At 36.4% G+C, this 15,947-nt stretch overlaps 1 protein-coding gene across 10 annotated transcripts in view; it reads right to left on the bottom strand.

Moving 5' to 3' along the window:
- Kiaa1109 (KIAA1109 ortholog) overlaps positions 1-15,947 on the bottom strand; it is a 176,273-nt gene that overhangs the window by 50,730 nt on the left and 109,596 nt on the right. For 8 of the 10 annotated variants that reach the window (XM_040754477.1, XM_040754482.1, XM_040754479.1 and 5 more), the window contains 9 exons: positions 14,404-14,501; positions 13,130-13,315; positions 12,038-12,206; positions 6,730-6,941; positions 5,730-5,928; positions 2,893-2,952; positions 1,516-1,742; positions 551-751; positions 231-361 (listed from right to left, as the gene is read on the bottom strand). In XM_040754477.1, coding sequence (XP_040610411.1) covers positions 231-361; positions 551-751; positions 1,516-1,742; positions 2,893-2,952; positions 5,730-5,928; positions 6,730-6,941; positions 12,038-12,206; positions 13,130-13,315; positions 14,404-14,501 — 1,483 coding nt within the window. The remainder of the gene's footprint in view (positions 1-230; positions 362-550; positions 752-1,515; positions 1,743-2,892; positions 2,953-5,729; positions 5,929-6,729; positions 6,942-12,037; positions 12,207-13,129; positions 13,316-14,403; positions 14,502-15,947) is intronic. The other 2 variants (XM_040754485.1, XM_040754483.1) reach the window with 1 other exon arrangement.

Consider the following 15,947-nt stretch of genomic DNA (forward strand, 5'->3'; position numbering starts at 1 on the left):
GGAGTTGTGTATATGTGACATTCAAAGTCAGCCATTCACTTCACAGAAATGAGTTGTGAAGACAGAAAGCTAGGATTCCAAGCCTAACTTTATTACTAATGAGCTCAGAAAAATTACTGTACTTCTTGGAGCACTGATGACTTCACTGATAAACTAAAAGGTTTTCTCTATCTTCAGCATCCTATTATTAGTAGAGAATATTATAGTTAAGTTAAAAACCAATGACTTACTTAAGATCATCTATTACTTTGGCCTGTTCATTCAGTTCTCTGATGTCTACTAGACGTTTCATAATCTTTCTTCCTCTGGGTTCTCCTGGCTGGCTAGAAGATGTTCCTTGTCTTCGATAATCTATAGCTTCCTAAAAAGTTGAAAGTATACATGTCAATACCATTTTCAGTTCATATAGACAATCTATACTAAAAATTAATGCCTCAGATCAAAGAAAGCATGCAAGAATCAAAACCATCTATAGCAGGTAAGATGATTGCCGTTCTCCACTGATTCAAATCCCCTCATTTCATAAGAAATCTACTGAGTTGCTACCTACGTTTCCCCATGAGTGTGCTCTGCACGCTTTCAAATGGGACTGGCTAGACTGAGGGGAGCCCCGCATCTCTGAATCACACAGATACTCTGCAGGAACAGAATAGCGCTGATTTGGGGGTGCCAGGCCTAGTAGGTGATTTACAAGTCGCTGCCCAAAGGTGAGTTTGTGGCCATCTCCACTTACTGTACTTCCATCTGAACTCTAAATAATAAACAGTATTATTAATTTAAAATTACTTTCAAAGACAAAACTATTTTATGTTATAACAGATAAACGTTATTTAAAATCTCTTTACAAATCAAAACCAGAATGAAATCTTAAAAGTCACTTTCTTTTTGACTATTGAGTAACTTGATACTACAGAATAAGCAGTATAGCTAGAAAAACACATTTTTATATGCCTTGTCACAGTGTAGCACTTTGCTTTTTAAAAGGCTTATTTGTAAAAATCTTTTCTAAGATATGGTTTACAGACCATAAGACTCATCCATTTAGCATGTACAACTCCATGGTTTTAGGATATCTAGAACTCTACAGTCACCTCCACACTTTCAGCATTACCCATCCATGTTCTCAAACTTCATCACACACCCAGACTGAAGACCCACTTGATGTACTTTGTGTTTAGATTTACCTTATGCCTCTTTCTTTCTTTCTTTCTTTCTTTCTTTCTTTCTTTCTTTCTTTCTTTCTTTCTTTCTTTTTCGTTTTACAAGACAGGATTTCTCTGTATTGTTTTGGAGGCTGACCTTATGCCTCTTTCAATGTTATTACATTACATTGAGGCTAAGGCACATTTCACAATGGAATTATTATGAAATACACAACAGCACTGTAAAATGTGAACCTAGAAGCCACTACTTTCTTCCTTTCTTCTACAAATAGCAATCACAACACACAAAATAACACTGAGTTAATCAGGTACCCGACTCAGGAAAAGCCAGTCTTGAAATTCTTGCACTTACAGTATGGATTGTGGGAGACATAGTATCAACTTCATCTTCATCTGACAGGTCAGCTATGTTCACTGAATTGAGGTCAGCAATGTCATCTATGTCTTCCTCTCCTGTCAGTGTTGTAAGGGTGTTGCCCAGAGCATTAAGCCTTTTGCCAATGTTAGGGTCCATGTGGACATCAATCCCACACATTTTCCACAATACATTGAGAGTCCATGTTCCAGCACTACTACTTTCTGTTTTAATAAAGAAGTAGTATTAAAAAATATTCTAGGAATAGGAGCATAAGCGATTCTGAACTGAAGGCCTTTCATAGCAAGAACTGTCTGAAACACCAGATAGTGAATTGGTTTCTATGTACACAGTGTGCATCTACCTCTTCTGCATAACAGCACCGCCCTGTATCTCAACAACTACATGTTTCTTCTGAGCCCATGAGGACAGCAGGAACCATCATAAACTCATCCATCAGCTATAACAGCTGTAAGTAACTAAATAACTAGTCAAACATCAAAGCTGTAAAAACAAGTCTTTCTGCAGACTTGAGAAAAGGTGGGTCTCTTAAATGAGAGAGTAGAAATGAGGCCATGAGCTCTTTCCATCCATGCGATGTCATCAATTAAAGCAAAGGAAACAAACAAAAAAGGAACAAAAAACCACCAAAAACCCAACCAAACAAAAAACAGCAGCAAGAGAGGAGTAAAAGCCAGAGCAGAATGGGCCCTGGTGACAGTTAGATATCCGGTTCCAGTTGTCCCCTTCCTTCCCTGACACAGCATTCTTAAATTTAACATCTTCTGCAAATGTCCTGGGATAAGATCTTGCTTTTGGTTAAGCTAGTTTGAGTAGGTTGCTTTCACTCATAAACAGTCGTGGTAAAGACATGTATCCCCTTCTCCCAAAAGGTGTGTTTGCTCAGTGTCTAGCCTTCTAGCAGTGCTGCTAGAAACTGCCTAAGTTTTTAGTCCTTTGTTGCTGGGAATAGCAGGTGCCTCTTGAGATTGCTCATTCAGGATGAACACTATGGACACAGCAGGAAGAACATAAAGAAACCAGTGGAAAAAAGAAAGCATCACTAGAAACATTACCGGCTTCCATCAGTCTATGCCTCTCAATATCCTAAGGGTCTTTCAGCAAATATCTGCCTTTAGGATAACCTGATAACTTTTATTGCCTGACACTATTATCTTTTTAGCTGCGACACTCCCACATTTACAGCCCAACTGTTTCCTATGCCTTACTGCCTTGAGGCATTCCTTTCATGGCATCACCATTTGATTTCTTGCTCAAAAGTATTTAACAGCCTACCCATTCATCAACAAATCAACTATTGAATTTGGCATTTAAGACTTACTCTATTTCAATCAAAGTGAACAGTGAACCTACCAGCTGCAGCTTGTCCTGTAGTTCTTGAACAAACTTCATAGGTGCCATCTGGAACGACACCTGGACAAGAATGACCCCAATACAATTATTAATAAAAAATATGTGTGTGTTAAACACTGTACCACATGTTTTATCCCAATGACAATTACCTAAATATAAACAGGAATTCTAGCTCTGCTATGCTTCAATTCCTCCCCACAAAAGAACCTTTGAATTCAAGCCTATTCTACAAAGTGTAGCATTTTATTTTATGATTTTAGCAACTTACCTATAACTTTGGCTTTACTTGTAGCATGTAGTTATTAGAGTCACACTACCTGGTAACCTCTAGATGGCTTTCTACTAACTTCTAGGAGTCTATGATAATTTGTGATGTCATGTATATAATACACATACACACAAGTTGCTGGTTTTGTTTTTTGTTGACAGGCTCTTGCTATGCAGCTTGCCTTGGCCTTGAACTCAAAATCCAGTCTCAGGTTTCCAAGTACTAGGATTATAGATAAGGCACCAAATCCAGGTGAAAACATTTTTTTAATTACAAAAATTTTACATTTATTTATTATGTGTGTGAACGTGTATGTACACCTGTGCAAGTGCCATGACATGAGTAAAGAGCAGGGCTTAATTAATTCTCTCTCCTCCTACCCTGTGCATCTGGGGGATTGAACTCACCTTAGTGGCAAGTGTCTTGACTAGCTGAGCCATCTGGTCAGCCCCACGTAGGAATATTTTAAGAAGGTAAGTCATTGAAAAGAAAATTGACAATTTAGAACTACCATATTAGCTAGGAGATAATCTGTCATTTTTGTCATCTCTTTATCAAGGAGTATTTTATGAGGAAAGGGGCTGACTGCTATGATGTCAATCTCCTGATCTTGGATCTAAGGCTACAAAATGTTACTATCACCTGACTTTAACTTGGTACCTTAAACTTAACCAGTGAAGAATATGCTATCTTTGAAATAATCTCTAAGCAAAGTAAGTTGCAAAGACAGATATTAAGGTTACTTTCAGTAAGCCTTAATGGAAACAAAATATCAGTTTAAATCTGATTACAGTTCTAAATAAAATGTCCTTTTATAATTTTGTGTGAATCCTAAATTGGCATTCAGATATATTTTAAAGTTGGAATGACTTGCCATTTTTAGGTACTTTGATATTAAGTTTGCCTTTCCTTGAAAATTTTCTAAAAAGAAAAATATTCCCAATTTAGATACACTATCCTTTCTGAGAAAGGATCAACTTTTTTTTTCTTCCTTTTGAGACAAGTCCCCAGGGCCTCATGTTGTAGTCCAGGCTAGCTTCAAATTTCTGTATAGCTGAGGATTATCAGGCTGACCTTGAATTCAAGATCCTTTGGCCTCTTTTTGTGGAAATCTGTGATTACAGACATGCATACCATGGCTAGCTTTATGTGGTGCTAGAAATCTAATCCAGGGTTTCCTGATGGTAGGCAAGTACTCTATCAATTGAGCTAGATCCCCAGCCTTAGTATGTTCTTTAAGAAACATTGTAGTAACTGTTAAAAAAATTATACTTTTCAACTATAAAGTATGGATGTCTACCTTGTCAATTTTGAATTACAACAAACAAGGCAACATGTAGCTTCAGGTACAAGTCAGAACAAAGACTACGTTACTAGCCTTTCAAATTCAGGCATACTACACAACTTTAAAACTTGAATATCATTTCTTTTCTCCACCAAATATGAAAATGATATACTAGTATCTATCCCAGTAGAAACTATAAACTATTAAATAAATTTTCCATTTTATCATTTTGAATTCATATATCAATAAAACAATTACTCTGCTCACCCTCCCTCCAATTTTCTTCGCCAGAAACAACAGTGAGATACAAAAGTAAATGCTCTCCAAAGTCTAAATCCAGTTATTCTGAGTATCAGAGATCAGAACGACAATGATCTTTATCAATAAAATATATACTGAGTTACTGAATAATTATGTGTTCATTTTAATTTGTTTTTATTTGAGCAAAAGGTATATTCTCCAGAAGATAAATTTTCTTATTACTACGAAAATTGTTTATTTTCTTTCCATTCATAGTGTATTTATTTTAATTAGCACATGGATAACATTCAACACAAGTCAGGTTTAAATAAGTTTCTGCCTTTAATTTGAAAAAATATTAAGTTATAATGATTTCTTAGAAAGGAGAAGTTGCATAAATGATGGCAAACCACCTTCTAAAGATTATGTGGATCACAAGACTGGTTGAAGATTTCAGATTCATCATCTTTTAGCTTCTATATGTGGACTTCTTTATTATAAAGAATGGTGATACGTAATATCTCTGCTGTGATACTTAAAGATACTAAAAGTGATGCAAAGAAATCTTTCTACTTTCAAATCAGCACATACATGAATAGTGTAAATGGAAGAATTCATAGTACTCTTCTCAAACTTTAGAAACTTGGGCTATGTTTTTTGGTTATATCTTGTGTCAGCAATACTTAAAGCTGGAATTCTAGCCTAGGGGATTTATAGTCTACTCTGCTAAATGAGTTGCATCTTGCAGGTACCACTTTCTTCCAGGATCATTGGAACAAAGATGGTTTATCTGGTCACTCATGTTTTGACTATAGGACAAAACAGGGGGTGATAAAAGCCTCAAATGTATAGAAGAAGTCTCTGCCTCACTAGAAGGTTGAATTTATAGGTTTTTATAGTTATTTTGCTACCTTTAATAATAAGGGCTACAAATAGCCCCTATTTAACTTTTAAAGACATCCTTATATCTGAACATCTTTTCGTTATCAACACAGAGACATTTTAATTTTTATAAGTTTCACGTAGAAAATACATCAGACTCACAAGCATTCATTACTAGATCTCCACGGATTTCTGGTTTCCAGTCATCCCATGATGTCTCAAAGCCATCAGCAAAACGGATACAAAAGTTCTTGAAATGGCCTTTGCTAACCAGAGACTCTGAGGAACATGCAGTGATGAGAGTACTTTCAATGGTTAGCACAAGAGCAGAGCCAGTGTCAAGGTCTCCGGTGTGATTGGACTGAAGGAATACCATAGGAAAAATGAGGCAAAAGGTGAATTAAAAACTCTTTTTAAAAGACTTTATGTGTATGAATGTTTTGCCTGCCCATAAGTATGTACATCACATGAATGTCTGATGACCACAAAAGTCAGAAGAGGGCTTTAGGTCCACTGAACTAGAGTTACAGGTGGTTGTGAGCCATCATATGGCTGCTGGAAATTAAACCCAGATTCTTGGAAGAACAATAAGAGCCACTTCTCTAGATTTCTAAAATTTAGAAATCTTCATATTCATGAAAATAAGAATCTAGAATCAGGTCTATAAATCCTCAATATAAAGCAACTTAGAAAAATAGGCTTTAAATATTCAAACAAATGCATTTTTCTTGTGCATTTTCACTTTTTTAATACGCAAAGGGCTAATTATCTCTGCTGTGACATTTAAGGTATTAAAAGTGACACTGAAGGAAAACTGAAACAACAAGATAGCATCCTTGCCTATCCAATTACATATATATCTTGCAAATTTCCTTATTATTTAACATTCATACTTAATACAGTTTGTAAGTAAATTGAAATTTCCTGCCACATTACAGACCACGATATTAAGATGCATTCTGAAATGTCCCTTCATTTCTACTTTATACAAAGATTTCTTTGCTTAAAAAAAAGAATATTCTGAGGCTTATTTGCAAAAACCACAATTAAGAGCTCTTGTTCAAGTTATAAACTGTTCTACTTAAAATTGTAATAATCTACACTAACAGAATCTGGCTTTCAGTCCTGGAATAAAGTCTCCTATGTCTTGATTTTTCTGTACCTGTGCAGTATTTGTTATAGGGAGGCAAATCCCTAGATCATTCACAGTCAGCTGGAGGAAGAGAGTCCCAAAGGCCTGGGCTGATGTTTGCTGGATACCAGGGAGCATGTCTACAACTTCCTTTGTAGCCATATGAATATCCTTATGTAAAGCCATGCGTTGTTCATTCCAGTTGTCATAGGCAGCCTTATAATTCAACCAAAACAGCACAGCTTTTGCAAATTAAGAAAAGGCAGAAAGAAAATTAAAGTCAATAATGTAAGTGATTTATTAATTAGTAAATTTCAACTACTACAAAATTCTGATAATTAATAATAATTACTAATAAAAGTTACTCCTAGCAAATTATAGTACTAGAATTGTAATGAAACTAAATACTTTTCATGGACAAATAAAAAAATGAAGCAGAATGCAAGCAACTGCCTAATGGCAATAGAAAGAAAACCCAGGTCCATTTATCCTTTCAATATTATAGAATTCTTATTACACATTTGGTCCTGGGTAGAATAGTTAATGCAAACAAACATTGCTCTTGACCTTAATTGTATAATTTATCTTTGATACTGGTTTGACTGAGATATGTCCCCCTTTAGCCCTAATATTTAAACATTTGGTTCCCAGGTGATGGCACTATTTGCAAGGTTATAGGAATTTGAGGACCAGAGACTTGCTGGAGGAAATAGGCAATGGAGGTGAATGAAAGTTCATAGTACTGCCCTATTATAGTTCACTCTGGGTTTCTTCTGTGTGGCTGAGATGATTCCTTAAGTTCCTGCTCAGGTTACCTGCTGTCATGCCTCTATAGCTATCCCTCTGGAACCCCAAGTTTGCTTTACAAAAAAAGCATGTCAGATATGCTAGGCCATGAATAGAAATGTCTGATTACATGTGGAGTCCAAATGTTTGGCAAGATTTCCACATAAAACCTGAGAAAACTTAAAAAAAAAAGTTTTCTAAATATACAAAAGAACAAATTCTTGGTAGCAGCATTTTCTTGGGTGGGATCTGCCTGTTGGCTGTGAGCACAGGCATGGCGATGGAGTTTCCAGGTTTGCTCTGGCATACAGATAGCTCTTTTGGGAAGCCCTGCTACCAAACACTTAAATGGAGTTTATGAGCAGCGAGTGGAGTGGATCCAGAAACTCCTGAGTTGAGACAGTAAATGTGTCTCTCTCTGGTACCTCTGCCATGAAGCTAAGCTCTCACAAACCATGGAGCTAGGTCCAGCCAGCTGCCAAAGCTGCTGTATTTGTCCTAGCCATGTGGCTTAGCAGGTTAAAGCCTCATATAATCAGAAAAATATAGAGATATAAAGGCAAAAAATTTAAATGGGAGAGAAAAGAAAAAGGGAATCAACATCATAAAAAAGGAAAATACAGTATGAAAATAATAAAGTTCTTAAAAAGGGAGTAAAGTAGTAAAAAGGCCACATAAAGATGAACAATACACAGTCTGGATACTGTATGTTATTGTGTTGTTTTTGAATTGTTTGTTGAGGAAGGAACAACAGCTGCTAAGAGATACTTGATTATAAATGTTGCTGGATTAACCCAATTATATATTTTAAAAGGTCTTGACTTCAAAATTTAAATCAAAAGATGTGTTGCTTTTGGGGAGTGGATTTACTTTTATTTCCATATGAAATGAGAGGATGTGGATTCATTACAGGTTAAAGAAAATCAGGTTTGACTGAGGAAAAACCCCTGAAATCCTGGCTACAAAAACAAAAAACAAAAAACCATAAAACAAAAACCTAAAAAAAACTACAAGACACGTAACATATATTTTACCTGCTCAAAAATAAAACAACAAATCATCTTTAATTGACTTGTATACAATGCATAATCTATACTTATACTAATACAGATAAGTATGTTAACTTTAAACATTTATTTTTAGAGCAAGGTGATCAGACACCAATGAAAACAATGGCCCAGGTGATGCAGGATCCCAAACAGCTTCCAGGCTGCTGACAGAGATGATCCAGTCTCACAGAATACTATAGCCAAGACTTAACAACTATCCTAAATTTTCTCTGGGTCCCCCAAGATGTCAGTGTCCCATAATCAGAAGGAAGTAGTCTAGACAACTATGCCCACATTCCCCAAAAAATGGGTTATCGATATTTATTATCATTTAAGGGGGGTTGGTTACAAGTTGCTATTGGTAATGATCAGGGAAAAAGCTGAATAAAGGATATTAGAGTCAAGGATCTCTTTCTGGAAAGAAAAAGGTGGGATAGGATATAGAAATGATAGGATAAAGGGGTGAAAAACCTCATACCCCTTTTGAGACTCAGAAGGTTGCCTCAGTGGAAAATTCCCCAAGGTCCCTTCCCCTAGACAGGGAACAAGGTCAGATTAAAAAGAACATCTGGGCCGGGCGGTGGTGGCGCACGCCTTTAATCCCAGCACTCGGGAGGCAGAGGCAGGCGGATCTTTGTGCGTTTGAGGCCAGGCTGGACCGATAGCCTCCGAAACAATACAGAGAAACCCTGTCTCGTAAAAACAAAAAAACAAACAAACAAAAAAAAGAACATCTGGTCCAGAGTGCTGATGCAGGACACCAGCAGGCTGTTAAGATAAGTTTAATTTTGACTTTGTGGTTTCTCCAGGAAGGATGAGTTATGCCCACACTTCTTACAATATCCCTACTGCTTGCCCAGATCTGCACCTGCAGTGGCTCTGCTTTTTACAATACCCCAATTGCTTTGCTTGCCAAAATTATGTACATAAAAAGAAAACTGTCCTAAAGCCTGGAGCTCTCAGCTTGCTAAAGCAGCTGGAGTGCCCACAGACGCCTGTGTGAACAATAAAACCTCTTGCAGATTACATCCAACTGTCTGGTTATCTAGCCCGGGACATCGCAAGGCATTCTTCAGCCTGACAACTTCAGGTCTTTCAGGGGTATATTGTTGAATCTACTTTAAACCAAAAAACAACTATTTATCTTAAATATTTTAGACTGGTATGGATTTTGGTTTACTGTTACAAATTAAAGTTAATTTCGTTTTCCTGTATGTATATTTCTACTCTTAAGGTATGTTTACGCAGCTCATTTAAAAATGTAACATATAATTAAGATTAATAGCCATCTATAATAGTGAAACTTATAGTCATGTTGGGTAATGTTTTCAAGGTAATGCACAGATATATTTAGATAGATGGTCTTCAAACACTTCAAAGACCTACAGAATATGTAGTTTTAACCTAAGGCTTTTCATGACAATTAGACAAGTCTGCTCTTGGCAACACCAATATACTTCAGAAAAGGTAATAGGCATCGAAGAAATTCCATCTGGAGTTTTTTCTTTTTTTTTCTTATGGCAAAAGTTAGCCATTTGGGCAAAGAAACTGATCTTGCTTCAATTGTTGGTGGTTACTGTCCAAACTGGACCAGCAGGACACAAGAAAGGCACTGCTAAACTTGGTGCCAAGACAAGGTAGGACAGTCTTTCAAAATTCCCTGTGTCACAGGAAAGTCTATCAGATATTCTAGGCTAGAGTTAGATACCCCAATGTTGCAGAGGAACCTAGGGTGACTGTCTAAGTGGTCTGATGTTCCTGTCATTAGGTAACATTTCACTCTTCTGGGGTCTTTGATGGAGTTGAAGACTACAGTAATAATTATAGCTTTCCTTAATTATGATAAAAAGGAAAATTAGATGTAAGTCTTTAGAGTCACAAAGATAGATATTTTCTCTAATTTTGCCAAATACTAGTAGACTAGATATTGTAAAAGAATATTCCTTTACACTGTGAATATATGTGTCTGTGATTATTTAATAAACAAGCTGACAGGCCAATTGCCGAATAGGATGCAGTTAGGTGGGAAAGACAAACTGAGAATGATGGGATGAGGAAAGGTGGAGTCATGAATCAGCCAGCAGATGCAGTGGGAGCATGAACGTGCCATGTTAATAAAGGAACCAGCACGTGGCAGAGTATAAAAAAGGAATATGGGTTAAATTTAAATGTAAGAGCTGATTAGTAACATGCCTGAGCTATTGGCTAAGCATTAATAAGTAATATTAAGCCTATGGATGGTTATTTGGGAACTGGTGGAAGGGAAAGAAATATCTGACTATGTAAGTCTAAATAAACTCTTTATCTACAAGTTGTCTTTTTTCATAGTATTTTATCATGCCAACAGAAAATCAACGAATATACCCTTACTGCTTTCAAACATTTCTAAGGATGTACACACAATACTAGGCATATATTTTAGAAGGATATGGTTTGGAAAGGTCAAAGTAATTTGAATTTGTTAGTAAGAAATCCCTTGTCCAAGAGAAATCTTTATCTCACAATAGAGTATGGATATTTAAGAAGATAAAAATGGAGAGACAACAGAAGGGGAAAACCAAGACTAGTGCCACAATAATTGGGAGTGTTTTAAGGACCTGGTGAAGGACAATGAAAGGTAGGTGAAATGGAAGATGCATAGCAGAAGCAAAGGGTTCAGCAAACAAAATGTTATGGCAGCACTGACTGCCAAGAGGGAAGGTTTTTAATGGCAGACCTAAGACCAACAACTGTGAACTGAAATTTTACAGGGATTAAGAAGTTTCTCCTCACTGTCCCTGAAAAATGATAAACATTAGTTTGTTCAACCAGACAGGCTTCTTTCCTATGCTTTCCTTTTCTGAAAGCTGCTGCTATCTTATCTTAGACCACTGTGCTTATAAACACTCACTTCTCATACTTGACAAATATTTAATGTGTAGTACTGTTCTAGGCCCTAGGATAAGAAAATAAGTAACAGAAGATCTCATGTGCTTGTCTCCCTGCTTAACTACATTCAAAGTTGCAAATGAAGAATATGTTTCTCCTCTAAAAAGCACAGGAAGTTAACAGACTCGTTCAGATCTAGAACAAACATTTCTGACTCCATTTAGAAGTCTACCTGAACCCTTTTTCAGCACACTACATTCCTTGAGGACAGGGATCCTGATCTTGTTATCCATTTTTTTTATCCCAGGTTTAGCCAGCACACAGTAAACATTTTTAGAATAAATTAATCAACCCATGGCAAAAAAACACACAAGTGTGTAGATAATACACACAAAAAGTTTAGCATTTAAGATAAAAACTTGTAATAAAATAATTGTATTTATCTCAAAAGCAAAATAATTGCAAATATGAAATGATTTTTAAAATTAAGAGTTACCAAGACTTGTTTTTGGTGCTCACTTTTCAGATTTGAGAGGAGGCATTTAGCTGTCAAGCATCTGCAGTAGAAAGTTACAACAGATATATCTAGAGCATGCCCATCACCCAGAAGACAGTAATGGCTGATTTAATCTTACCTCTATCAAAGGCCACAGGTTGTGCATAAACAATTGGTCTATTCAAGGTAATAAGTACAGCTTCCCTATCTGAAGAACCACTGATTTCTTCCCGAAGGGCATTCCTTAATCCAATTCTAGTTTTAAAATAGGCAACTTGATGAAAATCAGAGCCAGCTTCCTCATAAACCTAAAATGAAATTCAAAGCTTAACAGAATCAAATAATAGAAAATTTTACCAAAACAATTTAAACATTACTAATAGTATTGTTCTACAAAAGACCTACAGTATACTTCTCCTAATTCAACCATTAAGTGGTAGATTTCTTACATTCTGTACCATAAATGCTTAAAATTAATATAAAACATGAAGAACTATATAAAATGTAAACTTGGAGCTGGCTATGGCTCTGTGGTAGAAAGTTAGCAAGCTGAGTTAACTCAACAGAGATAAGCATGGTGATATATTACATGTTTCAAAGTAGATAAGATCTTTTTCTCTCAAAACACGCACCCATTTGGAAAAAAAAAGTTTTTCCCAGATAATTTAAATGTAATCATCAACTTTTAAACTAACTGGCATTTAAAAAAAAACAAGACTCTTCAAATCAAAATTAGGTGGGTTTTAAAAGATACTTAAGTTAGCAAAACTAAAGCATGCCACAGAAAATACCTTTGATAAACAGCAAAACTTTGCTTATCAGGGAACTATACTACTGCTGTCTTTTTCTTAAAACTTTAAATACTTAACATTTACTACATGTGAAATTTTCAAATATTCTACAAGGAAGGTGTAAACTTGACACTTTAGATACTAACCAGTGAACGCATCAGGCAGTGAAATAAGAATAAAGCTTAACAAAATGAAAAATTATAAGCAAATGTTTATGCAGATTCTGTATAAACTCTCATGAGATGGCTATTGCACCAATGAGTAATAGGCAGAATACAGTCAAAAACTGTAATGAAATGGAAAAGTAAAATTGTAAAGGCCTAAGTAAAATTTCACCATAATTTGCAATATAAATTTTAAGAACTTAAATATTTCTAAAATTGCATCACATATATTAATTTAAAGACAACAGTGACAATACCAATATATTCTGTACAAACCTGATGTTTGACAATTTGCCCTAATGCCAGATTTAAGTCTACTTGGCATTTACCAAACAGTTTCAGATAGCTGCTACTTCCTGGTGAAGCTTTGGTTTGAAGTCGGTTTGAAAGTTCCAATTCAATCAATCCAGTTTCAAATCTCACAGCTCTCATTGAAGGGGTGGTGGCTGTTACCTGAATACCCTATCGCATTAGAAAGAAAATAAGAGAATAAACCAATTATAGACTCACTCAATGCAACCTTTTGAAATCTGATAGAAACTCATGTTTAAAATGTGTAGGATGTATATAAGGGAAACTACTCTCTAATTTAGATACATTATAGTTCATAGTTAATAAATTTCATTTTATATTTTTATTTAAAATTCTAATTGTTTGTGGGTTAAATATATTAATTAAATAGGTAATTAAAAAATTAAAACAATAGTATTTTTATAGGAGATAACTAAGGTTTAAAGCATTATTACAGTTTTCTGGGCTGGTTTTAGCCATGCTATGTTTTCCCACCTTTGGTGCTGAGGACAGAAACCAGAGCCTTGTTTCATTCAGATAATTGCACATGTAGGCAAGTGCTCTATCATGGCCCCTAAAATATTATTATTAATTGTCAAATATCTAAAATATTCTTGCAGAGTAAGTTATAAAAGAAGCAATTGGAAATACCAAAGTTTCACCAGAATGTATCAAAAGAAAAATGCTTCAACTATATAATACAACTTTAAGGAAGATAAAGTTGATCTCAAAATCTAATATAGAAAGGCACAAAAGTTTCTCAAAATACACAAATCAATTCATATATAATAATAATAGAAGTCCAGGCAGCCCACGCCTTTAATCTCAGCACTGGGGAAGCAGACGTAGGTGAACCTCTGAGTCAGCCTAGTCAGACCAGTCAGAGTTGCATAATTGATACTCTGTCAAAAAGAAGAAATGAAACAAAGACAGAAAAAAAGAAAAAGGTAGAGAGGGAGGAAGGAACAGGCAGACCTGGTAGTTCCAGGAAGCCTTAAAAAAAGGTCTGAGGATGTAGCTCAGTGGGAGAGGCCTTGTTGTGTATTTTCAAGTCCTGGGCTGAAAGCCCAGCAGTGTTAAAATGAAAATAAATAAATAGAAATAGCGCTGATAGAGGATTCAATTGTTAAAGCGTTCCTGAGTAAACAAGATTATAGTTTATTTTTACTTTGTAGTTTATGTATTATACAAATATTCCACCATATATACCCTAATTAGAAAGATGGTCCTAGAAGTTATGAGTGTTATAGAAAGTTTACCTTAAACTGTAAATTCAGGGAATAGAGCAGAATTTTCGGCTTATCTCCATCTGCTGTTCCATCATGTTCATTCCAGAGAGGAATAGGCTGCTCCCCACCTAGAAGAGGTTAAATATTGAAGAACTAGAGATGCATCCTAATCAGAAAAAAAATGACTATTTCTCACATTAAAAAAGAAAACCTCCAGTAAAAAAACTTTAATGACAATTAAATTAATGTAATTTTCAATTACAATCTTTAGCCAAGTCACATTTCAGTGAAGCAGGTTATATAACATACACTATTCATACTGTAGGGAAAGGGACCAGTCAAAGAAACACACCCTGAGCAGAGCCAAAGAAACACACTTTGGCCCTGCAACCAGAACCAAAGAAATGTACTTTGACCCTAAAACCAGTGTCAAAGGAACACACTTTGTCCCTGGAATCAGAGTCAGTGAAAGAAATGCACCCTGGCCCTAAAATTGGAGCCAAAAGGCTAAAAAGGACCAGAGAAAGAAACACACTTTGGCCGTGAAACCAGAGCCAAATCTGACCCTAATCCTGTGTAAAAAAGTAACCAATCCCGGAGCAGAGCTCTAGCCAGTCTGAGCTCAGCACTGAAATCAGACCAATCCCTACTCTGGACAAACTTCCCAGCCCCCAAGAATACCTATATAAACCCTGCGTATGTTCAGCTTGGCTGCTCCAGCTGCCTTCCAATAAACCCCTTTGGATGAGCTTTGGATGAAGATCTTTTGTGGTGGCGACAGAGCAGAGGCGACCCTGGGCAGGGCAGAGCAGAGCAGAGCAGAACAAGCAGCGCTGTAACACTTGCCCAGAAAACCTTCCTTGGTAGAGGGGAGTTGTTACACTCTGCTCCCTGCTCCCCAGGAGCAGAGCTGAACTGTAGCAACTTTGCAGAGAAACCTCCTGCCGAGCAAAACTGCTACACTGGGCTAACATCCCCAGCTGGAAGACCCTGATACACCGGAGAGTCCTTTCTCTGAGGCAAGGCTGTAACCTGTGGTGGTCCTTGGCTCCCGAGCTCCAGGATACCTTTCCACCTGAACTGTGTAACACTCAGTATTCTGTGACTCCCAAGTGACAGAATACCTGACCCGCTCCTGTTCCATCCTGTCCCGACGACCCATCCTGAAACGCTTACACATAGCATCTCTTGCTCAGCTTTTTGGCTAAAACTGAGTATAAAACATTAAATATATGATTGCACCAAGCACATGATTATGCATCTCAGAAAATATCTGAACAAAATGTAAACTGATTAATTAACAATGTAAACTTGTTTATATTTAGATAGGTTGCAAACAAACAAAAAGGAAGATAAAGCTGAAAAATAGGTATGTGCAAGTATGTGCTAACAATAAAGATTTTTTGTTGTTGTTTTTTACGACACAGGGTTTCTCTATATTGTTTTGGAGGCTGTCGATCCAGCCTAGCCTCGAACTCACAGAGATCCACCTGCCTCTGCCTCCCGAGTGCTGGGATTAAAGGCGTGCGCCACCACCGCCCGGCTTAACAATAAAGATTTGACTTCATATTGGC

The sequence above is a fragment of the Mesocricetus auratus genome, unplaced genomic scaffold (assembly GCF_017639785.1).
Source record: "Mesocricetus auratus isolate SY011 unplaced genomic scaffold, BCM_Maur_2.0 Super-Scaffold_100011, whole genome shotgun sequence".
In the NCBI taxonomy this organism is placed as follows: Eukaryota; Metazoa; Chordata; class Mammalia; order Rodentia; family Cricetidae; genus Mesocricetus; species Mesocricetus auratus.